Genomic DNA, 24,783 nt, shown 5'->3' with positions numbered 1-24,783 from the left:
AAAAATGGTGATGGACATACAATGGGCCCTTCAGGAATCGGTCATTTCATCTATGATCCTTAATTTTTCCCACCAGGATTAAACGAGGAAAAAAATTCATGATATTTATAGTGCAGGGAGGACCAAAAACAAAAACAAAACTCCTTCCCATGTGATGTGGGATACCAAACTCTAATAAAAATTAAATTTATTAATTTTAACCCTTATGGTATATATATATATATGAAACAAAAACAACAAATACTATATACACCAAGATATGCGTATGGGGTGAAAATTATTCATTTAATTTGTGCACTTTTAATTAGCTAAGGTCGAGTGGTTTAGCCTGTTTAGGCTATGAGCTAGCCTACATCCACAATCATTAATTCTTTTACTATTATTATTATTTCTAACAAGTTTTGAATTTTAAATTTTTTATTTTCTCAATCTAATAATTTTAAAATCTTTAAATTTTGGAGATCTACAAAAATTATTCATTATAAGAAATTGATTATTTTTAAAATTTAAAGCTTAATTAATGTTATATAATTTTAAATAAATTTTAAAAACTCTTATTTATTTCTCTATTCTAACTAATAGTTTACTTCAAAAACAGTGTTTTTTACAAGACTAATGTTTTATTTTTTTAATAATAAATAAAAAGTTTTAAAATTTATTTATATTGTTCCTTTTTTGTCTTTATTCTCAAGTTTTTTATTTCAATTTTAAAATCTATATTTTTATCATCTTACACAGACATTTTGTTAAAAATAAATTTAAATAGAAATTATTATTTATAAAATTTATTAGAGACCTAATTTTGAATTTTACTTATACTTATACCAATATATTTTGAATTTAGCTTTTACTTATTCCAGTATATAAGAATAAATCAGTAATTAGGATTTTCTGTGGCTCTCCTAGGTTTTCATCATTCAGGATCCCCGGGGAAGAGGGATTCTGTGATCGAATGTCATTGGACAGAACCTTCCAAATCAATTAGAAAAAAGTGTTAAAGGTGCAAAAAAGCATCTTTCTGTGGGGAAACCTAAGCAAAGCCACGAGCCACCATGATAATTGATTGAGCTAGGATTGGCATTGGTTACCAAATTGTGAGTTGGTTTAATGGATCCATCATGCCTTGATGTGACTTTATATTCATATCTATTTGTTTTTTTCTTTATTTTGTTTGACCGCACGTGACACTTAGCCGAGTTAATAGGTTTCTGGGGGGTTAATAAGCCACCGTCCTTCCTTCTAAAATTGCATAACATAGAGATTTATTGGTTTTGGAATGATTTCTCCAAATATTTTTGAGCATGCATGTTGAGGATTTTCATTAGTGGTGTAAAGCGAGCTAAAGTCTTTACGTGAGCTACTCGAGATCGACTTTCGGTCGATACTCGAGTCGATTCGATTTTCCATGAGCCGAGCCGAGCTCGAGCTGCTCGTTTATGTTGTTGAGTCGAGTTCGAGCCCAAACATACTCATTTCGTGAGGGCTGCAAGTCCCTAAACAAACATATATATATATATATATATATATATATATATATATATAATATTAAATTATTTATATATTAATTACAAAAATATATAATTATATAACTATATTAAATTACTTATATTATATATATATATATATATATATATATATATGTTATCCGAACTCGAGCTTAAACGAGCCGAGCTCGAGCTTCTTGAGATTTTCAGCAAGCCGAGCTCGAGCACAAAAAAAAATGGCTCGAACGAGCTCGAGCCTGGTGATATTCTGCTCGGCTCGGCTCGTTTACATCCCTAACTTTCATAACATAGGGGTTTCATTATTGTCTTATGTGACTCGTGGCCGAGTTAATAAGTTTTTAGGGGATTAATAAACCATCATAATTAGTACAGTACCCTTAAGATGAGTATAGAAAAACACTCAGCCAGGAGTAATATGTGACTTCTAGCTGAGTATTTATCTGTCCCTTGACACACTATTAAGATGAGAGCACCTGAGGCATGGTATAAAAAAATAAAAATAAAAATTTTTTTAGAAGAAAAGGGTAGAAGCCTGCTTATTTGTCCTTCCTCTCCATTTTCCTTTAGATGTACAATCTCATCTTCTTCACAAAGACAAGATCAAGAAGAGGAAGACATGGCAGAGAAAGAGAAGGTGAGCGATTAACTTAGTTCATATATTTTTATTGAAATTAATTCCTTTCTTGCCTTTTTGTCTTTACTACAACTAAAGTATATATACTAATTTATTTATTTCTCTATTCTAACTAATAGTTTACTTCAAAAACAGTGTTTTTTACAAGACTAATGTTTTATTTTTTTAATAATAAATAAAAAGTTTTAAAATTTATTTATATTGTTCCTTTTTTGTCTTTATTCTCAAGTTTTTTATTTCAATTTTAAAATATATATTTTTATCATCTTACACAGACATTTTGTTAATAATTAATTTAAATAGAAATTATTATTTATAAAATTTATTAGAGACCTAATTTTGAATTTTACTTATACTTATACCAATATATTTTGAATTTAGCTTTTACTTATTCCAGTATATAAGAATAAATCAGTAATTAGGATTTTCTGTGGCTCTCCTAGGTTTTCATCATCCAGGATCCCCGGGGAAGAGGGATTCTGTGATCGAATGTCATTGGACAGAACCTTCCAAATCAATTAGAAAAAAGTGTTAAAGGTGCAAAAAAGCATCTTTCTGTGGGGAAACCTAAGCAAAGCCACGAGCCGCCATGATAATTGATTGAGCTAGGATTGGCATTGGTTACCAAATTGTGAGTTGGTTTAATGGATCCATCATGCCTTGATGTGACTTTATATTCATATCTATTTGTTTTTTTCTTTATTTTGTTTGACCGCACGTGACACTTAGCCGAGTTAATAGGTTTCTGGGGGGTTAATAAGCCACCGTCCTTCCTTCTAAAATTGCATAACATAGAGATTTATTGGTTTGGAATGATTTCTCCAAATATTTTGAGCATGCATGTTGAGGACTTTCATTAGTGGTGTAAACGAGCCAAGCTACTCGTGAGCTACTCGAGATTAGCTCGGTCAGTACTCGAATTCGATTCGATTTTCCATGAGCCGAGCCGAGCTCGAGCTGCTCGTTTATGTTGTTGAGTCGAGTTCGAGCCCAAACATACTCAGCTCGTGAGGCTCGCAAGCCTAAACAAACATATATATATATATATATAATATTAAATTATTTATATATTAATTACAAAAATATATAATTATATAACTATATTAAATTACTTATATTATATATATATATATATATATATGTTATCCGAACTCGAGCTTAAACGAGCCGAGCTCGAGCTTCTTGAGATTTTCAGCGAGCCGAGCTCGAGCACAAAAAAAAATGGCTCGAACGAGCTCGAGCCTGGTGATATTCTGCTCGGCTCGGCTCGTTTACATCCCTAACTTTCATAACATAGGGGTTTCATTATTGTCTTATGTGACTCGTGGCCGAGTTAATAAGTTTTTAGGGGATTAATAAACCATCATAATTAGTACAGTACCCTTAAGATGAGTATAGAAGAAAAAAAAAACTCAGCCAGGAGTAATATGTGACTTTTAGCTGAGTATTTATCTGTCCCTTGACACACTATTAAGATGAGAGCACCTGAGGCATGGTATAAAAAAATAAAAATAAATATTTTTTTAGAAGAAAAGGGAAGAAGCATGCTTATTTGTCCTTCCTCTCCATTTTCCTTTAGATGTACAATCTCATCTTCTTCACAAAGACAAGATCAAGAAGAGGAAGACATGGCAGAGAAAGAGAAGGTGAGCGATTAACTTAGTTCATATATTTTTATTGAAATTAATTCCTTTCTTGCCTTTTGTCTTTACTACAACTAAAGTATATATACTAATTTATTTAAGAAAATTAAACTAAATTTTACTTAAATTTGTTTACTTTTACATATATGTTAATTTTATACCTTCATTTTTTTCTTCTTGAAACTAGCTAGAAATAGTCATTATATTTTCATTATCAATTTTGTTTTTTGTTTTTTAATAAAAGTGGTTCCACACATTACCAAATTACATACTACACAAAATAAATGTCGCTTCATTTGTTTTGGTCTGAATTAATTCTTCCTTTGATCCCCAAAGCCTGCAAGTACTGCATTAACTCCGATGAAGCCCACCAAAGCCCGAGTTGCCGCTGGGACCGGATTGCTGCGCTCAATCGTCCTACCGGTGGTTGTGTGCAAGTATGAAGTGTGCATCGTGCAAGACGGTGACCATGTTGTTGTAAAATGTAGGATCGAATAGAGCAATACAATAGCAAAATAATTGAAAAGAAATGCTGAAAAATAAAGAACACAAAGATGTTACGTGGAAAAACCCCTAAATAAATATGGTAAAAACCACGGGCAAAGATGGAAGAATTTACTAAGTGGGAAAATTCCAGGAGTTACAACTCTCTCTAATAACAAGGAGAAAACCAGAACTCTCTCTTATACTAGGAGATTGGACTAACTCTCAAAATATTTTTTCCACACTTCCTCACTTTTCTTCTTTCCTCTTTTTTTTCTTTAATTTTTCTTACTCTCACTCTCACTCTCACTTTGATTGTATGTAAGAATGAGAAGTAATCTTCTCTATTTATAGAGAGGAACCAACCCACAAATTTACCCAAAACCAAGGTTGCATGTTGATGGTTTAATAAGCCATTAGTTTAGGGTAATTAGTTTGGGCCAAAGGTTTGGAGGAGATGGTTTGATGAGGAAATGGTTTTGGGCTAATGGATTATGATCCATTGGTTAGTGCCAACACATGTGGACCAAACAATATTACCTGCCACCTTCGTGGCCACCACTTCATTATCATGAAGATAAAATAATAAAGCTTTAATTAGGATATGTACCAGATATGCATAGGTTGAGAATTAATCATTCAACTTATACACAATTAATTAGCTCAGACGAAAGATTTAAACTACAAATCCGCACTCACAATCGGTGATCCTTTAGCATTATTACTTTCAATAACTTTTGAATTTGAAACTTTTTGATTTTCTCAATCACAACCCGCATCTTTAAATATTTTTAATATAATTTTTAAATTTTTAAATTTTTGGAGATCTCCAAAAATTATTTATTATGATAAATTAATTATTTTTAAAATATAAAGCTTAATTAATGTTATATAATTTTAAATAATTTTTAAAAACTCTTATTTATTTCTCTATTCTATCTAATAGTTTACTTCAAAAACAGTGGTTTTATACAAGACTAACGTTTTATTTTTTTAATAATAAATAAAAAGTTTTTAAATTTATTTATATTGTTTCTTTTTTTTTGTCTTTATTCTTAAGTTTTTTTATTGCAAATTTAAAATATATATTTTTATCATCTCATATATACATTTGTTAAAAATAAATTTAAATAAAAATTAGTTTTTATAAAATAAATTAGAGGCCTAATTTTGAATTTTGCTTTTACTTATACCAAGATATCTTGAATTTGGCTTTTACTTATACAAGATATAAGAATAAATCAGTAATTAGGATTTTTTACTTGTTTCCTATTTAAATAGAGACCACATGTTGTATTTGATTTAGGATTGGAACTGGTTACCAAATTGTGAGGTGGTTTAATTGATCCATCATGCCTTGATATATATGACTTTTCATTTGTATCTACTTATGTAATTCATTTACAATCATTAAAAATAAAGAAAAAACATTGATAAATTTTATAATCAGATGAAGACAAGAAAAACATAAAGATGAAAAATACGATCATGAGTTGACAATGTAGTACTACTCTCTTCTAATGGTTTTGTTAGAAGCTGCTAATTGTTTTGTGGAAACTGCATTTTGCTTCACTGTTCTGCAAATTCCAGACAAGTCATACATACATGCATAGAGTAAAAAGGAATTTTTCAAATCAAACACTTAAATTCTATGAATGATGTCAAGATAATCATGTAATTACCTTTTTGTAAGACTGCTCTTTTTGCTGTTGTTTTCATGGATGTTTTTCAATTTAATTATTTCTGCATCTTTAGTCATTCTTGTTAGTGCATCAATCTTTCTAAGAAGCATCTGCAAAGTATAATTATATCAACTGACCTCATGTTCAAAAAGTTAAAAAGAAATGGTATGTCTTTGATTAGTACCTTGATCTCATCTTCTTTAGCAATCAACACTCCATCTTTCTCTTCCTGTGATTTTCTCAGTTTGATAATCTCTTTCTGTAGTCTGTCATAAAGGAAACCTGAAACCATATCCTCATGATCATCACATTCATCTTTACAATTTCTGGCAGACATTTCTGCTTGTTCCGAAAAAATCTCATCAACTTTCTCACAATTATCATCAGAGACTTTGCTACTTGGGACCAAATTTTTTCTACTATTGGTGACAGTTTTTGGTGTATTCACTTTCTTCATAATTCTGTTGCTGCCAACATCTTTTGTGACCCTGTTTGCATTAAGAGCAGGCCTTGGCTGATCGGACAATGGCCGTCTTTTTGGTCCACTTTGTTTCTTCAGGCATTCCTCTAATGTCTTCAATCTCAATCTGAATTTATCCTGAAATGCATTATGCTTCCATGTTTAATTTCAGATATCATAAATTGAGCCATTTTTTTTTTTTGAAGTCAGTAGAACATGTCTCACTTTCAGCTGAGCATCTGCCTTGGCTGTTCTTTCTGATACAACTAGTTTATCTCGCAACCTATTAATCTCCCCCTGAATTGCAATATGGTTTGCATGTTTATTAATTTCAGAATTCATATCAAGTCCAAAGAAAAAAAATTGTTGAAATTTCATTATACCTGCAAGTATTTCCTTTCATCCAACAATTGTTTCACAGGCATGACATTTTCATTTCCATCCATTCGGTTTGCTGTTTTTTTAACTTTTGCTAGCTCTCTCTCAACCTCCTTTTTCTCTTCCTACATCCAAATAATTCTAGCAATCCATCAACATAAACATTATATGTAATAATCTAGATAAAGAGCCTTACATTTAGTTCGGAAATTTTGCGCTGATATTCAAGCAGAGCATTATTAGTTTCGCCATTAGATAGAAGTGATTCCTCGAGTTCATGAACAGTTTGAACAAGCTTTTCAACCTCTACAACCTTCTGACAGTTAGTTCTATCTAAAAGTTTATTTTCCTCCTGTGACATGATAAGAAATTCATTCAAGTAGGTAATGAGTTCATTCATTTTACTCTTTAATTAAGCAAAGTCTCAGAATTTGCCTGTAAGATGTCTATTTGTCTCTTCAACTCGAAGTTCTGATTCTGGGCATTTTCGACAACCAATGCTCGTTCCAAAGCACTGCAAAGAATTTTCTCCGCTTCAATTAGCGCCATGTCTTTCGACTTTGTAATGCTTTCGAGAGCCTTGTTATCCTCTTTGAGCAGAGAAATCTATAATGCAAAACATAAAGATATTAGTGAAAAATTGATTGATTAAAACTAATGACAATGAATTGTTTCATCTGTAATTAATTTATACCTCATTTTTATACATTTTGATTTTGGACTCAAGAGGTGCAACAAGAGATTCAACTGAAACTGAAGTTTCATCCTTTTGAACAGCATGAACTCTTCTCAGTGCTGCTTCAGCAGCAAACTGCGCAGTCATTGATTCCTTCTTCTCTTTGCTCAACTTCTTAATTTCTACATTCTACAGTTATAGTTTAATACCATAATTAATCCTCATTAAAAAACTAATGAGAATCAAAGAATAGTTTAGGCAACACCTTATCTTCTAATTGCTTCTCAGTTGCTCTAAGCTTCTCATCCAGTTTCATTAACTCATTGCTCAACTTAAAGAAAGTAACAATACATGTTTGATAAAAATCAGCAACACAAAATTGGAAACTTTATTTGGTTTAGATTATTTTGTGAGCTTGGAAACATCAACTTAATGAATTACCTCTACAACAGCTTTATCTTTCATTAATTCAGTCATTTTTAATGCCTTAATTTCATTGTTAGCATGTTCAAGTTCCCTCTCCTTATCTGCAAACCATGTTAATAATAAACAGAGAGTTTAATAAAGAGAGAAAAAATCAAAACCATACAAACATTTTTAAGAAAAAAAAAAAGTGATCAATAATAAGAAGAATGGAGTGCACCTTTGATCCTGTTCTCCAATCTATGAAGTTCAACCATGATTGGGTCTGGAGAACTAGGAAACATCTTCTTCTTCCCCTGCTCTACAACTTCATAGGCAATGATAGCCTAGCATCAAAATGAGTAAGGTTTGCAGGAGGAGTCAAGATATGGTTTCAAAGAGAAAACCACATTCCAACACTGATTTGACTTAAAAAGAAATCTTCAAAGTGAGTCTTCCTTGTTGTGGAATTAAGAAAAATCAAATACAGACTCATCTTAGCTGTTCTGTCTTCATATTTTAGTTCATCAGTGATTACTGATGCTAATTAAGTGACATATGGAGCTTAATTCTAGTAAAATTCATCCAGATTGAGCCAAATGAAGAGTGCAAGTACAAGAAGCATTCTCTGAATAGTAAATGTTGATTAATTGATGTTGGTTGTGGAATAGTGCACTGTTGATAAGAGGAGGAATTGCTGTGAGATGGTGAAAGGGGGAACATCAGCAGTGACAAGAGAGCTATATTGGTTGTTTCTTTGCAGACATTTTCAGAGCTTTGTTGGTTGGTAGATGTTGTGCACTTTAATTGATCTAATCATTTCATAAGTTTCTTACTATTTGCAGTAAAAAGTTATAAAGTTAACCAGGCCAGGTAGTTTTATATTCCTGCCTGCATTAGAGCATTGGTTTGTATGTGTGATTACACTTGCATGTGATGTAAAGTCATGCAGCAACAAACAGAGATATAAAGAAGAGCATGGTTTGCTGAACAAAGAAGCAACTTGGATTTCAATCAATCAATTAAAAACCTTGTCTCTTAAACCTTATAAAGTATGTATTTATCATGGTGCTTTCAAGCAGTGGAACTTATCAAAATGTACACACAGATCCTCTGAAAGCCTAAATTTTAAAAGAATTCAAGTGAGGAGATTTTGTAATTACAATCAAACATATTTTGATTTTCTACCCACAAAAATCTGTTTTAATCGTAAACTTAATCAATAACATTTGAGACTTGGCTCAATAGAACAATTACAGTTATTTGTATTTCATGTTTTACGTGCATATATTTGATCACAATCCTTGTATCATTCCTTCATTTCAAGAATTTTTTTTCTTTTAAAAAAAAAGGGGCTAAAATATTGAAAAGTTATTTTTGTATGATTTTAATTATTTTGTTTTATTTTTTTTTTCTCACCACAAACGGGCTAAAATAGTTGTTTCCAAATTCCTAATCAAGCCTAGAGTTGTGTTGCACTCTGATAGAACCGACCATGTTTTACGGAACAAGGGAGTTTTTTCGGTTTCCGAACCTTTATTTATGCTTTATATTCTTTATGTTTTTATTTTTCATAGTGTAGACTTTTATTTTAATGAAATCTTTTTAATGTGTATAGAAGTTGAAACACTTTCCAAGTCCTTTATATGTTTAATATATATATAATATTTAAAAAAAATTGGATAAACCATGAATTCATTGAAGCAACAAAAAATTACAGAGGTGTAACACAACAAAAAGAAAGAAAAACACCAATGAAGAGTTACCAAACAACACAAACAGACAAAAGAGACCCAAACCACAAACAAAAGAGGTGGTAGTAACAGAGGGAAGAGAGCTCAGAAGCTAGAATCGGCAACAAGAGATGGGTTCGTATTCACACTTGCTCAGGCAGGCGGCTCAAGAGAAACGTAATTCCTGCACCCTAAAAAGGCCAGGCTCCGCTTGATCGAATGAAGAGGTTCCTCAAGATGCAAACTTGCAGGGACTGCAGAAATTCGAGGGATGAGCAAATGATCAATTTTACAAGTAATAGTAGAGACATCATGAAAACACAAATGTAAAAAGATGATTTTATGCTCTACCAAAAATACTCCAGCAAATAGCCCTAATTAGGAGATTTTCCAGGGGTTTCGGGTGCAAGATCCCTAACGTAACTCAGGGGGGCATCCTGGAAAAGAGAGGGCAATTTACTAGGAGGTGGGGAGTCCCTTCCTCAGCTGCATTACATAGGACACAAGTGCAAGTGGAGATGGGTTGCACTGATGTTTCGCTAAGTTTTCCAGAGTGGGGATTTTGTTATGTAGGGCAAGCCAGCAAAACGCTTTCACTTTTAAGTGGATATGGACCTTTCCAAAGGGGCTTACCCCAGGTACATCATAGACCAATATCATTGAGGAAAGAGTAAAAAGATTTAACAGAAACCCCCAGATTAGACCATCGCCAATATTTAGCGTTAGAACCTTGGAATAAGACTAAGGAAGATCTCAAAGGGAGGAGCTCAGGAAAACAAGGATCCGGATCAGAAAGAGCAAAGTCCACGACTATGCTGAGCGAGTTCCCCCATCGTGCAAATAGGTTGGGCAACTTGTTTTTGAATGTTGAGCCATCGATCCAGTTGTCTAGCCATAGCAAGGTATTCTTATCATCTTTAATTGAGACCTCAACACTAGTTATAAAGACGGCTCTACAACTTAAGAGACCTTTCTAGAATAAGAATTTTCTCCTAGGAGTGTTGTGAGGGAGTGAGATGGGATTACCAGAGGCTACATAATTAGAGGTGAAGATGTCGGACCAAATATAGCTTTCTGAAGTGGTAATCTTCCATCACCTTTTGCCAGTAAAGCCAGGTTGAAGTCAGACAGATTAAGGATTCCCTAACCACCGTGATCCTTAGATTTGCAAATATGGGACCAGTTCAATTCAAAAACCTACATCCAGTAGGAAGGGATGAAGATAAGGACCGAGTTGACCAGAACGATATATCCCCTAAAAGATAGATATCTAGCTTTCCACCTTGCCATGCGGTTGATAATTAAGAGGGTGAGCTTTAACCATTATTGCTTGTTGGGGTGCCCACCAGAGAACGGGACATCAAGATAGGTCACCGGGAAGGGATTGGAGGAATAGTTCAACATTAAGACATCAACAGAAGGAGTGATGCTTCGGGAGGTTGAATACAAGCAGTTTATCCTAAAGTTGATTGCCAGACCATAAAGTCCTTTAAAGAGAACTAGAACAAAACTGACTTAAAAAAATGCTTAATTATTTTTTTTTTAATTTATTTTCAGAGAGCAGAGAAACAAAAATTATTTATTCCAAATATTGCACCAATTTTTTTCTAAAAAAAACATCACATATATTAAGAATATATATATTATAAATGCAAAGATAGTAATAAGAATAGAGAGCCAGAGTATTTACCAAAAACCCAAAACCCTGAAGAATTAATTTCTTCTTCTTTCTTCTATTATTTCTCTATATTCTTTCTCTTTTCTTTCTCTTCTCTATATCACAAAGAATACAAATGAGGGGGTATTTATAGGGTTACAAGAGTTGAATGAACGGCTAGGATCGATTCGATCCGACGGTCCAAAATACCCCGGTTGGTGGAATAGTAACAGTACCGGCGGCTGCTACAGTTTGCGGCTGCTACAGTAATATCTAGAAGTTGCTACGGCAGTGCCGGCTGCTACAGTGAAATTGCTACAGTAGACATCCATTAAAATATTTGTTTATAACAACATATATTTAATGCTAGCAACCCATACTTCAAATTTATATAAAATAATATATTCTCTCTGTTCACATACTAAAAAATTTAGTTGTTTCATTAAAAAAAAACTATCTTCTCAAAATTATTTTGTTGTTAGAAAATGACGGGATTAAAAACAAAATTGAATTTGTTACAAATAGAAAAGGAATGGAGGGAGTATGATCCAAACTATTGAATGGAGGGTGAGATGACCGTCTGATCATGATCCAATGGTTAGAATGAAATGTTAAGTCAGGTTTGTACGATGAGTTAAAGAAGATTAGTGGCCGACAGAGTCAGCATTCCTCCCCAAAAATTCTCTTCTGGCATCACTGACTTACACAGTCACATAAAACATTCAACACCATACCATTTATTGCCCTTCCAAAATCCCATTATTATTAATATTATCATCATCATAATTTAATTAATAATAAAGAAAAAACCAGGATATATAATAGACAGCATGTCATTTCATTAAACTTTAATTAAAGTGTTAGAGACCTTAAAAATAAACACTTCATGTGTACACTCAATCATTAAGCCATTGACATTTCTGGTATCATTTTATATAAGTGCTTAATGACTCATTATTTTCATCACTACAAAGTGATCATTCACCCCCAAACTCATTTTTATTTCATTCCTTCAAAACGATATAATTTCATATTATTATTAAAATAATTATTTTTATTTTTATTTAAAAAATTAAAATAGTTGTCTAGATCGCCTCCACTTGGAGAAGACTTAGTATCTTATTTATTTCCCAAATCAGATCAAAATTTGATTTGTTATTTTTTTATATATGTAAATAAATTGTCGTATTAGTCATAGTACTTTATTTATTTCTCAGATCAGATCAAAGTTTGATTTTGTCATATTTTATATATATAAACAAATTATCATATTAGTCATAATATTTTATTTATTTTCCAAATTAGATCGAAGTTCGATTTTGTCGTTTTTTATATACGTAAACAAATTATCGTATTAGTCAAAGTATTTTATTTATTTCTCAAATCAGATCGAAGTTCGAATTTGTCGTTTTTTATATAAGTAGACAAATTATCGCATTATACAATGATAAAAAATAAATAATATTTATAAAAATTTTACTATAATAAATGACTTTAATTTTTAATACAACTTAATCTTTTCATAAAAATTAAATCTATCTATATATATTGGTAAAATATATCTAAATCATGTGTGTGAAGTTACTACTTTAATAAATCAACAAGACGGTAATAAACTTAAATTTTTTTTAAAGATAATTATTTAAAAATTTATTTTTTAATAAAAAATATTAAATAATAAAAAAAAATAAAAAATAAAAATAAAAATAAAAAAAGAAAAAGGGTATAATTGGAAGAAAAGGTTAAAAAAAAACAGAAATCAAAGAAGATGCCCCTTGTTTCCTCTGGCATCCCAAGACAAAATAAAAAAAAAACATCACCTTTTTCCCCATTCGCCAGAGAAAGAAGAATCTCCTTCTCTTTCACTCACTCCACACTCTCTCTGAGAGAGAGAGCCTGAGAAAACCCTCCCCAAAATCCATCAATCAATCGCTTTCCCCAATCAAAAGCCCTAATCTTTCTCTTTCTCTTTGTCTTTCCAATGGCGATCCAGGAGAGGCTGCTCCAGTTCAAGCTCCACATCATCATCGCCGCCATCTCCGCCGTCGCCCTCTTCTCACTCCTCCGCCATGGCCCTAGCTTCTCCACCGTCCTCAGCTTCTTCTGGCCGTTGCTTCTATCCACCGGCTTCTTCCTTGCTGCCGTCGCCCTTCTCCTCCGCATCTCCCCTCCGCCTTCTGACGACGCCGTTCCCTCCCCTGGCGAGGATCTCATCGACTATGTCTCCTCCGGCCTCCCGGAACCTCACTGCAGCGTCGAAGACGAACTCGCCGGAGACGAAGAAGAAGAAGAGGAACAGAAGGGAGACCACAAGAAGTCGCAGTAAGATGTTCCGCTGGTGCAGGTTAAGACCCCCCTCTGATAATTGTTGTACTTCTGTCTCTGTGAGTGACTCTTGGGAGGGGTAAAATTGTACATTTTTGTACTGTTTTAAGGCTTTTTTTTTTGGGGAAAATAAATTTAGTAGCATTTCAGAAATTATATTTGAGAGCTTTATTTCGTTGGACTTTTAACTTTATTTAGAATAATAATAATAGTGATGATAATAACTGCTCGAGATTACCATAATGCCCATCCGAGGGGGTTTTTTCCATAGTATGGAAAATTTGAGGGGTTATTTGTAAATAATCCCCTGGCGTTAAAAAAAAAAAAATTTAAATTCCGCGCGTTTGTTCTTCGTTTGGGTGAGCGAGAGGAATGGAAGGGAGAGCTTTGCGATCGGAATCCGGTGATGTTCTTGCGAAAATTAGAGGTAGATCTCGTGAGATTCATCTTCAGCTTCGGTTTTCTATGGTTTGGATCTGTGATTTCGGTGATATTCTTTCAGGCTTCGTTCGATTGATGTTGAAGGGCCTACGCAATGGTCGACTCCCTTCTGTTGCCCTATATCGGTTCAAAACCTACTGTTCTGATCTCTCTGGAGACTGGTTAATAATCTCTCTGCTTATCTTTTTTTGGTTTCTTTTGATCAATCCTAGTAGTTTGATTTGTGTATGAACTTAAAGTAAGGGGCTTTGTTTAATCTACTGCTGGTTTTGACGATGATTTTGTAAATATTTGAAGGTTTTTATGAAATAATCTCTCATTAAGAAGAATATGTTGACGTTTTGATTGCTTTGTGTTTTTCTCAACTTTCTTTTGTTGTTAATAGCATTGATAAAAATTCTGAAGAATCTTATCTGCTTTTTGAGAATGTATACAAGCCATGTGTTTTCTTGGGAAATTCTTCATTTTCTATACCTAGAGTTTTTCAGTATGTTTAGCTTCAAACAATTTTATTGTGTTGTTTAGCCATTTGAAAGTTCATAAATCACATGATGGATATGTTTGTATAAAGAAACGCATGATTCCTTCTTATTAGCGTTTTTCTTGAGAACATATATATGTCTTCATTAATTTCTGTCAGTCATGTGTAACCACTGTTGGGTGCAGTTCTTGCAGCTCTGACTTGCCCTGTGGCAAGGATATTGTCTCACTTGAAAGTAAAAGCCATGCATACAGGATTGGTCAGTCATATTTTAACATTTCTTGTATCCCTTCTTTGACTTGAATCAGATCTATTATTCTGCTGCAAAGTAATTTGAGATAGTTCCGTTATAGTCTAGTGTGCAAAATTGTTCTCCATGCTTCAATTTTATTTAATTGGAGGCTGCTTTCTTCAGATATCATGCTCAGAGTGTTATTGATCATTCAACAACTTTTGCAAGAAAACAAGCACTCATCCAAGAGAGACATTTACTACATGGAACCATCTGTCTTTCAAGGTAATCAGGATATGATTTCAGTCTCTCTTTTTTATCCAAGGAACTTGCTCTAAGATATTTTCTCCGGCAATTAGATATGTTCATCAGGATTCTAAATGCTTCATTGTTATAAATTTCATTATTGAGTAATTTGGAATTCAATTATCCTTGACAAATATCTCTTTCATGCCTCCCTTACTTCTGCTGCAGACCAAGGAAATGTTGACAGGGCAATTAATGGCATATGCATCCTTTTGGAATGCAGCCGCCATCACCTGAATGTGGTGTGTCATGCTGTCAACTCATAATTGTTATATTATTGTAAGCTTCACTGTCGGATGAACAAAGGCCCATAACTATCAGTTTCACTAACCCCCTTGATTATAATTTTGCATTTTTCTTCATTAGAAATCAATCCTCAAACTGAAAAATAAAGAATAATTGAGTTTGTTTCAACCACTGAAATTACTGTTCTTTCTGGGTTTTGTGATTGCTTTTCAGAATTTTTTTCTACACAAGAATCAGAATTAATTAATATCTTTGTTGAAACTAATTATCAGTCAATTTCACTTGATTTGAAAGTTAAGCATTAAACAATGCCACCTCCCCCACTTTATGCACACTGAAAGAAAAAAGCTGATTATGTTTCATGCTCTTATACTAGTATTAAAATTATTCGACATGAAACTACTTTCACTGAAATTATGTTAAAATCCCTCCATCTGCAGGTGCCGCTGGGGAAAGGGTATGTCCTCGGTTATTCACTAGATGAAATTATGGGAACATAGAAGATATCCTACTATTGTTTAGTTGTATGGCTTCTATATTGCATTGTTGATTGATATTTTGCTTAGTGAAAGCAAGTCCAATTCTGCATGTTGATACAAATAATAGTTATAACAAATTAAGTGAAATCACCTTCCTGGATTATTCATTCTCATTCTTTTTCCTATTTTTTGGAGGCTATCAATAATCTATGATTGTACTCTAGGACTATTTTGGGGAATGGGAGTGTACAGTTTCTGAAACTAGGTCTAAAGAATAAAGCCTTATTTGTTCTTTTGTAGTAGTGGCATGAAAAAAGTTGAAGGGTGGTGATTTTCATCCAAATTTCCAAGCTATGTACCTTATGTAGTCGATGTTTTGTGTATATTCAACTATGAACAGTGTCCAGATTAATCATGACTCTTTGTGCCAACTATGAACAGTGAGATATTGAATAATACTCTTTACAGTAACTTCTAGTTTCTTCAGTTCATTTATGGCTGTGTCCTTCTTTGGAAGTGAAAAAATTTAGAAATAACATTGGTGATCGATCTCTTATGAAGCGTTCAATTTCAAACTTATGGTTTATGCATTTCAGTTTTCTCTTTTTCTCAAGAAAGTTCCATTATTACAAAAACATACACATTTGTTTACTTTAAGTCTTAAAATATCCAAAAGGTTAATTATTTGAGGCATTTCATATATTCTCCTAGACTGGTCATGGGCTGGTTGAGATTCAGTGAGGCGAGAAGAAAAGTGAACTGCATAAAGAATCCCAATAGTGTAGGTATCTTTTTGACACTGAACTTATATTTTATTGCTCAAAACATCAAAGAAGAATTGTTTGGCAGGCATATCCTGTACCAATAAGCATTGAGGAAATAGAAGGTATTGTAATACAAGCATCTATCCAGTAGTACTTTTGTTTGTCTTTCGGATATGAACATTTACTTTATTTGCTTCTACAGATATTGTCAGTGTTGCCCAATACATACTTGTTGTAGAAAAGGAAACAGGTGAAGCCTAATATGTTGAACTCATCATCTCACTCAGCTATATAACTGCTTCTAAATCTAACTATCAAATTTCTTTTATTGCAGTTTTTCAGCGATTAGCAAATGATAAATTTTGTGAGAGAAATCGTTGCATTGTCATTACTGTAAGCAATTGCATGGTTTAAATTCAACGAATTGACTCCTAGAATATGAATAATTCCTTATCTAACTTTCTCTAGGGAAGAGGATATCCGGATGCTCCTACAAGAAGGAATGACCAGACGTTTCTTGTTAATCTCGTTTGATTTACATCGGCTGGTTTGGTTTAATATATCTAGAAAATGATACTTCCAGGTTTCTGCTCCATCTTGTGGAACACCTGCATTTGCCCGTTTTCTGTTTGGTAGATGCTGATCCTTATGGTTTTGACATCCTGACAATATATAGGTTTGGTTCAATGGTAAGCTGATACTGTTTTAGCTTCCTATGTAAAATAATTCTAAACTAAACTTTTCCATCATCTGTCAAATTCCTGATATGTTTTCATAAATTGAGTTTTGATATTCAGTATCGTGGCACACGTGTGATGGGACATTTGATCTTTTGTGTAAAAATGTGGCATATAATTATTTGATATGACAAAATACTGAATATGGTTACATTTGTTGCAGCAAATGGCATATGAAGCTAAGTTACTTTGAGTGCCTGGGATACACTGGCTAGGAGTTTTTCCCTCTGACTATGACAAATTTCATCTTTCAAACCGTTGTCTTCTTAATTTAACAGCTAAAGGTATAGCGCTTAACATTATTCTGCTTTTCAATTAAAGATGTATCAATTCCATTAATTTCACATTGTTCATCCATTGCATTGCATTTCAGATAGGCAGAAAGCTGAATCTATACTAACCAGATGCTATTTGCACAAGGAAACACCGAAATGGAGGTCTGGGTTCCATCTTTATGTTCTATTCTTTTCCCTTTATTTATTTTCTAATTATGATAAATTATGGGTTAGGTTGGAGTTGGAGATCATGCTGGAAAAGGGTGTGAAATTTGAGATTGAAGCTCTGTCTGCTTCTTCACTCTCCTTCTTGTCCACCTATATACCACAAAAGATTCATGAAGGTCTTTATATATAACTATTCATATCCCTTTTACCATTCTCTCATTGCATATGTAAAACAAACAATTTTTTTTTTCTTCAATATTTTTTGTTTTGTTTTGTTTTGTTTTGTTTTAAAACTGATAATAGGAATGAGTGATATTAGCTCAAGCCCCTTTTGCAGCACAGGAATATGTTACTAGTCTGTTATTAATGCATCTTTAAGTCTATATTCACCCAGTGTATATATATTTACTCTTCAGCTACAAACTTCAAGTGATAAGAGAAATTAGTTTCATTGTCTCCGCTAGCTTTCTATCTATATGCACAAAATCACAACACCTTAGTTACATCAAATAGTTAGCTAAAAGAATGCACATTATTCACTCGTGTCGATGCCGAGTTTCCTCATGGATAACCAGCCCGACTGATCGACATCAAGATCCTCGATCATGACTGCTATGTCGTCTTAGTTGATCTTCCCCAACTCTGAGCTTATATATGATGAACTCAGCTGCTCTGGAGAGAAAGTGTAGAACAACAGAAGTTTATATATATATATATATATATATATATTGTTTCAAATAAATAAATAAATAAATATATATATATATACTGAAATTAGAATCAAATTTAAAAATAAAAAAATATCTTTGCTGAATTATGCTTAAAATTTATTCAAACAAACTATTCAATTTATTTAGAAAAAAAATTAAATTGTTTGAAAATTAGAATATATAAATAATTTTAAAATGTGCCATAGCTATTACTAAAAGATCATAAGAACATTGATTTGTTAGTGGAGTCTAGCCCAGCTCAAACTAGTACTTTACTAAAAGATCACAGGAACATTGATTTGCCAGTGGAGTCTAGCCTAGCCCAAACCAATATTTTAAAAAATGAGAGAAAATAAAAATTTAAAATTAAAAAACAAATCCATCCAAGCTCCGAGTCCCTTTCTCAATGCATTGCACGGAAGTGAGACTGTGAAGTGTTCAGTTGTGTGATTTTGAGTGATGAGAATACAATTACAAGAGATAGGGATTGTCAAGCCCTTCAATTCCTCATCATCACTTTATACAATGTGAGAATTTCCTTTGCCCTATTGCTTTTCCCCATTGCATTTTAGTGGACATTTCCTTTATGACATAATAACGAATTTTTATATGAAATAATGATTTTTTTTTTTTATTTTTTTTTTACTCAGTTGTTAATACTTCGTTTTTTAATAAATAAATAATAAATGATACTTTATTAAAAATAACGATTTTTTTTACTCAGTTGTAATTACTTCGTTTTTAAATAAATAAATAAATAAATGATATTTAATTAAAAATAGAGAAAATCATATAAAGATAGATGCAAAGCAGCTAGTTTAAGAAAAAAATACAAATAGACTTATTTAATAAAAAAATAATAATGAAAACTTGATCATATTATAAACAAAGAATTCTACAAAGTAGTGATTCCAAAAAGAGCTAACCAACTAATAAAAGGAGCCAAAAGGTCATGTAAGCAGCAAAAGAAGAGAAATTTGGCGTTGCCTCTCACTATTCGATAATCTTGAGATGGAAAGATTCTTTGATGGATGACAATAGTGTACCAATCAAACCAATTGTTAACGGGTTGTACCCACTCCTGATATTTGAACGGGAAGAATTGGGTAAATATCTTTCTGTCAAGGGTACTTAATAGGGGCGGTGGCGGTGGTTGTGGGACACCATCAATATTATCCCACTCAATGGAATTATATCTCTCAACAAGTTGTCTAGCAAAACAGCTTTTAGACAAAATTTTCTCAAAAATAGACACACGGTAATCATGGCAGCCTGGATAATTATAAACATCATTACGATCAGATGATGATGACAAGTACTGGGTGAAGCCTAGATTGTAAAGAATACGGCGAGTGAAAGTCTCAGCAAAATCAGGAGCAGTTGTTGATGGGTTATTCAATGAATATTCGAAGATATAAAATGTTTTTCCATTCCATGGATCATCCCATCTATATTGAAATTCTATGGGTATGATTGCACTGACGAAAAAACGTCCTGTTATTGTAATGACGCGGATCCAGAATAGATGAGTGAAGATCTCCACAAGATTCAACCTCCTCCTCCTCCCACTGTTGTTGCTGCTTACAATGCTAATATTTATGTCTTCGTTTATGTCTTCATCAGTACTACTGCGGCCCCCAAAAAAGTACTTATAAATGGCGGTGCTAATCAGAGTAAACGATAGGACCAAGATGTCAACAGTGATGAAGAGGAAGAAAAAGAAAGGGATTGTGATGACGACTGCAAAAGCCACAAAAAACACAATCTCTAACGCAATCTCTTTCAACTCCATGTTTACTGCCTCTAATTAATATTGATTAAACTTGAATCTATTATCCCACTCAATCTGGCTGATATATATATATATATATTTCTTAATGGTGAAGTTTATGATAAGCTCAAATTTATCCATTTCAAATAATAAAAAAAATTTAATAAATTCAAATATGCTAAATTTGATTATTATTATTATACTTATTTAATATATTATTGGATAAGATAAAATTTTTTAAATTTTTTAAATGTCCATAAATAGAATTTGTTTGACAATTATAATATATATATATACCCTGCACTGCAGTGTTATCCACCTCTTCTAATCTAACATTAATTAAAAATTAAAGCCATTAATTAATGAATTTGAATTTGAGACAACTGATTGGTGATAATTTTTTATTTTTACTGGGATTAAAAATTTTGAAATTCCGCGCGCGTTTGTTCGTCGTTTGGGTGAATGAGATGAGAGGAATGGCGAGGAGAGCTTTGCGATCGGAATCCGGTGATGTTCTTGCGAAAATTAGAGGTCCTAAATCTCATGAGATTCATCTTCAGCTTCGATTTTCTCTTCTTTGGATCTGTGATGATCTCATTCTATGTGAAATTCTTGCAGGCTTCGTTCGATTGATGTTGGAGGGACTACGCAATGATCGACTCCCTTCTGTTGCCCTAGATCGGTTCAAAACCTACTGTTCTGATCCCTCTGGAGACTGGTTAATAATCTCTCTGCTTATCTTTTTTTTTTTTTGGTTTCTTTTGATCAATCTTAGTAGTTTGATTTGTGTATGATCTCCTGCTGGTTTTTGCGATGATTTTGTAAATATTTGAAGGTTTTTATGAAGCAATTTATCATTAAGAGGAATATGTTGAAATTTTGATTGCTCAGTGTTTTTCTCTTCTTTGTTTTCCTGTTATTAATTAAAACAAAGCTGAGAAATGTATTAGCTAGCTCATTGATGAAATTTTTGAAGAATCCTATGTGCTTTTTGAGAATGTATGCAAGCCATGTGTTTTCTTGGGAAATTCTTCATTTTCTATACCTAGAGTTTTTCAGTATGTTTAGCTTCAAACAATTTTATTGTGTTGTTTAGCCATTTGAAAGTTCATAAATCACATGATGGATATGTTTGTATAAAGAAGCGCATGATTCCTTCTTATTAGCGCTTTTCTTGAGAACATATATATGTCTTCATTAATTTCTGTCAGTCATGTGTAACCTCTGTTGGGTGCAGTTCTTGCAGCTCTGACTTGCCCTGTGGCAAGGATATTGTCTCACTTGAAAGTAAAAGCCATGCATACAGGATTGGTCAGTCATATTTTAACATTTCTTGTATCCCTTCTTTGACTTGAATCAGATCTACTATTCTGCTGCAAAGTAATTTGAGATAGTTCCGTTATAGTCTAGTGTGCAAAATTGTTCTCCATGCTTCAATTTTATTTAATTGGAGGCTGCTTTCTTCAGATATCATGCTCAGAGTGTTATTGATCATTCAACAACTTTTGCAAGAAAACAAGCACGCATCCAAGAGAGACATTTATTACATGGAACCATCTGTCTTTCAAGGTAATCAGGATATGTTCATCAGGACATTTACTACAAAGTTTCTGTTTTTCATCCAAGAAACTTGCTCAAAGATATTTTCTCCGGCAATTAGATATGTTCATCAGGATTCTAAATGCTTCATTGTTATAAATTTCATTACAGAGTCATTTGGAATTCAATTATCCTTGACAAATATACTTCTTTCATGCCTCCCTTCTGCTGCAGACCAAGGAAATGTTGATAGGGCAATTAATGACATTTGCATCCTTTTCGAATGCAGCCGCCATCATCTGAATGTGGTGTGTCATGCTGTCAACTCATAATTTTTATATTATTGTAAGCTTCATTATCGGATGAACAAAGACCAATTACTACCAGTTTCAGACTGCACACTAACCCCCTTGATTTTAACTTGGATTTTTCTTCATTCAAGATCAATCCTCCATCTGAAAAATAAAAGAATAATTGAATTTGTTTCAACCAATGAAATTACTGTTCTTTCTGATTGTCGTGATTGCATGAACAAGTTTTCAGGATTTTCTTCTATACAAGAATCAGAATTAACTAATCTCTTTGTTGAAACTAACTATCAGTCGATTTCACTTGATTTGAAATTTTAGCATCAAACTATGACACCTCTCGCCATTTTATGCACCTGAAAGAAAAAAGCTGATTATGTTTAATGCGCTTATATAGTTTTAAAACTATTGTACATGAAACTACTTTCACTGAAATCATGTTAAAATCCCTATATTTGCAGGTGCCTATGGGAAAAGGGTATGTCCTCGGTTTCTCACTAGATGAAATTATGGCAATGTAGCAGATATCCTACTATTGTTTGGCTGTATGGCTTCTATATTACATTGTTGATTGATATTTTGTTTAGTGAAACAAGTCCAATTCTGCATGTTGATACAAATAATAGTCATAACCAACTAGGTGAAATCAGCTTTCTGGATTATTCATCCTCATTCTTTTTCCTATTTTTTGGAGCCTATCGATAATCTATGATTGTACTCTAGGGCTCTATTTTGGGAATGGGACTGTACAGTGTCTGAAACTAGGTCTAAAGAATGAAACCTTATTTGTTCTTTTGTAGTAGTGGCATGAAAAAAGTTGAAGGGAAGTGATTTTCATCCAAAATTCAAAACTGTGTACCTTACGTATTCAATGTTTTGTGTATATTCAACTATGAACAGTGTCTTGCAGATTGATCAAGACATCTTGTGCCAACTATGAACAGTGAGATATTGAATAAAACTTTTTACAGTAACCTCTAGTTTCTTCAGTTCATTTATGGCTGTGTTTTATTCCCGCTCATAAGTTCTTTTCTTCATCAAAAGGAAGGTTATATTAGCCGTGTCCTTCTTTGGAAGTGAAAGAATTTGGAAATAACATTGGTGATTGATCTCTTATGAAGCGTTCAATTTCAAACTTATTTATGGCTTAAGCATTTCATTTTTCTGTTTATCTGAAGAAAGTTTTATTCTTATAAAAACATACACGTTTGTTTTTTTAAGTGATGCATTTCATATATTCTCCTAGACTGGTCATGGGCTGGTTGAGATTCAGTGAGGCGAGAAGACAAGTGAACTGCATAAAGAATCCCAACAATGTACTTATCTTTTTACATTTAACTTATTTTTCATTGCTGAAAACATTAAAGAAGAATTGTTTGGCAGGCATATCCTGTACCAATAAGCATTGAGGAAGTAGAAGGTATTCAATTACAAGTATCTTTCCAGTAATACTTTTGTCTGGCTTTTGGATATGAACATTTACTTTGTTTGCTTCTACAGATATTGTCAGTGTCGCCCAATACATACTTGTTGTAGAAAAGGAAACAGGTAGAACTTAATCTATGGAACTCATCATCTCACTTTCTCAGCTGTATAACTGCCTTAGTCTGCCTCTAAATCTAACTACCAAATATCTTTTATTGCAGTTTTTCAGCGACTAGCAAATGATAAGTTTTGTGAAAGAAATCGTTGCATTGTCATTACAGTAAGCAAATGCATGGTTTAAGTTTAACGAATCGACTCCCAGAATTTGAATAATTCCTTATCTCACTTTCTCTAGGGAAGAGGATATCCGGATGCTCCTACAAGAAGGAATGACCAGACCTTTCTTGTTAATCTCGTTTGACTTACATCTGTTGCAGTGTTGGTTTGGTTTAATATATCTAGAAAATAATACTTCCAGGTTTCTGCTCCATCTTGTGGAACACCTGCATTTGCCCGTTTACTGTTTGGTAGATGCTGATCCTTATGGTTTTGACATCCTGACAATATATAGGTTTGGTTCAATGGTAAGCTGATACTATTTTAGCTTCCTATGTAAAATAATTCTAAACTAAACTTTTCCATCATCTGTCAATTTCCTGATAAAGTGAATATTGACATTAAGTATCAAGTCACATGTGTCGATGGGACATTGACTTCTTGTGTAAAAATGTGGCATATAGTTATGTGATAGGACAAAATACTAAATATGGTTACATTTGTTGCAGCAAATGGCATATGATGCTAAGTTACTGCGAGTGCCAGGGATGCACTGGCTAGGAGTTTTTCCCTCTGACTATGACAAATTTCGTCTTTCAAACCGATGTCTTCTTAATTTGACAGCTAAAGGTATAGCACTTAACATTATTCTGCTTTTCAAGTTAAGACGTATGAATTTCATTAATTTCACATTGTTCATCCATTGCATTGCATTTCAGATAAGCAGAAAGCTGAATCTATACTAACCAGATGCTATTTGCACAAGGAAACACCGAAATGGAGGTCAAGTTCCATCTTTGTGTTATATTCTTTACCCTTTTGTTTATTTTCTAAATGTGATAAATTATGGGTTAGGTTGGAGTTGGAGATCATGCTGGAAAAGGGAGTGAAATTTGAGATTGAAGCACTGTCTGCTTCTTCACTCTCCTTCTTGTCCACCTATATACCACAAAAGATTCATGAAGGTCTTTATATATAACTATTCATATCCCTTTACCATTCTCTCATTGCATATGTAAAACACACAAATTTTTTCCTTCTCTTTTG

General features: G+C 33.0%; 3 protein-coding genes and 1 pseudogene across 5 annotated transcripts; 3 read left to right on the top strand and 1 right to left on the bottom strand.

The window, feature by feature from the left end:
* Positions 1–5,612: 5,612 nt before the first annotated feature.
* On the bottom strand, positions 5,613–8,387 carry LOC120277025 (microtubule-associated protein 70-1-like). 3 transcript variants are annotated; one of them, XM_039283767.1, is made up of 11 exons: positions 8,105–8,387; positions 7,903–7,988; positions 7,727–7,792; positions 7,480–7,650; positions 7,221–7,391; positions 6,982–7,137; positions 6,791–6,910; positions 6,633–6,704; positions 6,132–6,545; positions 5,948–6,057; positions 5,613–5,842 (listed from the first exon to the last, which is right to left on the bottom strand). In XM_039283767.1, the coding sequence occupies exons 1-11, from the start codon at positions 8,166–8,168 to the stop codon at positions 5,773–5,775; spliced, it is 1,500 nt and encodes a 499-aa protein (XP_039139701.1). In that variant the 5' UTR covers positions 8,169–8,387; the 3' UTR covers positions 5,613–5,772. The 3 variants fall into 3 exon arrangements, with proteins under 3 accessions (XP_039139701.1, XP_039139702.1, XP_039139703.1); XM_039283768.1 differs by lacking the exon at positions 7,727–7,792; XM_039283769.1 differs by lacking the exons at positions 7,727–7,792; positions 7,903–7,988 and having other exon boundaries at positions 5,614–5,842; positions 8,105–8,163.
* A 4,655-nt stretch (positions 8,388–13,042) lies between these two features.
* Positions 13,043–13,749, top strand: LOC120277406. Its single transcript, XM_039284242.1, has one exon. The coding sequence runs from the start codon at positions 13,235–13,237 to the stop codon at positions 13,577–13,579; it is 345 nt and encodes a 114-aa protein (XP_039140176.1). The 5' UTR covers positions 13,043–13,234; the 3' UTR covers positions 13,580–13,749.
* Positions 13,750–13,818: 69 nt separating this feature from the next.
* Positions 13,819–18,124, top strand: LOC120277407 (annotated as a pseudogene).
* Positions 18,125–20,673: 2,549 nt separating this feature from the next.
* LOC120277408 (meiotic recombination protein SPO11-1-like) lies at positions 20,674–24,752 on the top strand. The gene is made up of 15 exons (XM_039284243.1): positions 20,674–20,719; positions 20,807–20,906; positions 21,426–21,499; positions 21,656–21,757; positions 21,962–22,035; positions 22,497–22,513; positions 23,282–23,351; positions 23,419–23,455; positions 23,536–23,583; positions 23,682–23,740; positions 23,816–23,845; positions 23,937–24,044; positions 24,246–24,366; positions 24,456–24,519; positions 24,592–24,752. Exons 2-15 carry the CDS (start codon positions 20,821–20,823, stop codon positions 24,713–24,715), a joined length of 1,014 nt encoding a protein of 337 aa, XP_039140177.1. The 5' UTR covers positions 20,674–20,719; positions 20,807–20,820; the 3' UTR covers positions 24,716–24,752.
* Positions 24,753–24,783: the final 31 nt, after the last annotated feature.

This window comes from Dioscorea cayenensis, chromosome 15 (assembly GCF_009730915.1).
Source record: "Dioscorea cayenensis subsp. rotundata cultivar TDr96_F1 chromosome 15, TDr96_F1_v2_PseudoChromosome.rev07_lg8_w22 25.fasta, whole genome shotgun sequence".
NCBI classification, from domain to species: domain Eukaryota; kingdom Viridiplantae; phylum Streptophyta; class Magnoliopsida; order Dioscoreales; family Dioscoreaceae; genus Dioscorea; species Dioscorea cayenensis.
This window is presented reverse-complemented; position numbering and strand designations above follow the sequence as displayed.

Excerpts from the sequence above, each read along its gene's own strand:
- LOC120277408 (XM_039284243.1), top strand. The coding sequence starts at position 20,821 with ATGTTGGAGGGACTACGCAATGATCGACTCCCTTCTGTTGCCCTAGAT. Across the intron at positions 20,907-21,425 it reads TCTGATCCCTCTGGAGACTG|TTCTTGCAGCTCTGACTTGC; the intron begins GTTAATAATCTC and ends TGTTGGGTGCAG. Across the intron at positions 21,758-21,961 it reads GGAACCATCTGTCTTTCAAG|ACCAAGGAAATGTTGATAGG; the intron begins GTAATCAGGATA and ends CTTCTGCTGCAG.
- LOC120277406 (XM_039284242.1), top strand. The coding sequence starts at position 13,235 with ATGGCGATCCAGGAGAGGCTGCTCCAGTTCAAGCTCCACATCATCATC.
- LOC120277025 (XM_039283767.1), bottom strand. The coding sequence starts at position 8,168 with ATGTTTCCTAGTTCTCCAGACCCAATCATGGTTGAACTTCATAGATTG. Across the intron at positions 7,392-7,479 it reads TCAAAATGTATAAAAATGAG|ATTTCTCTGCTCAAAGAGGA; the intron begins GTATAAATTAAT and ends TTTGCATTATAG. Across the intron at positions 5,843-5,947 it reads AAGAGCAGTCTTACAAAAAG|AACAGTGAAGCAAAATGCAG; the intron begins GTAATTACATGA and ends TGGAATTTGCAG.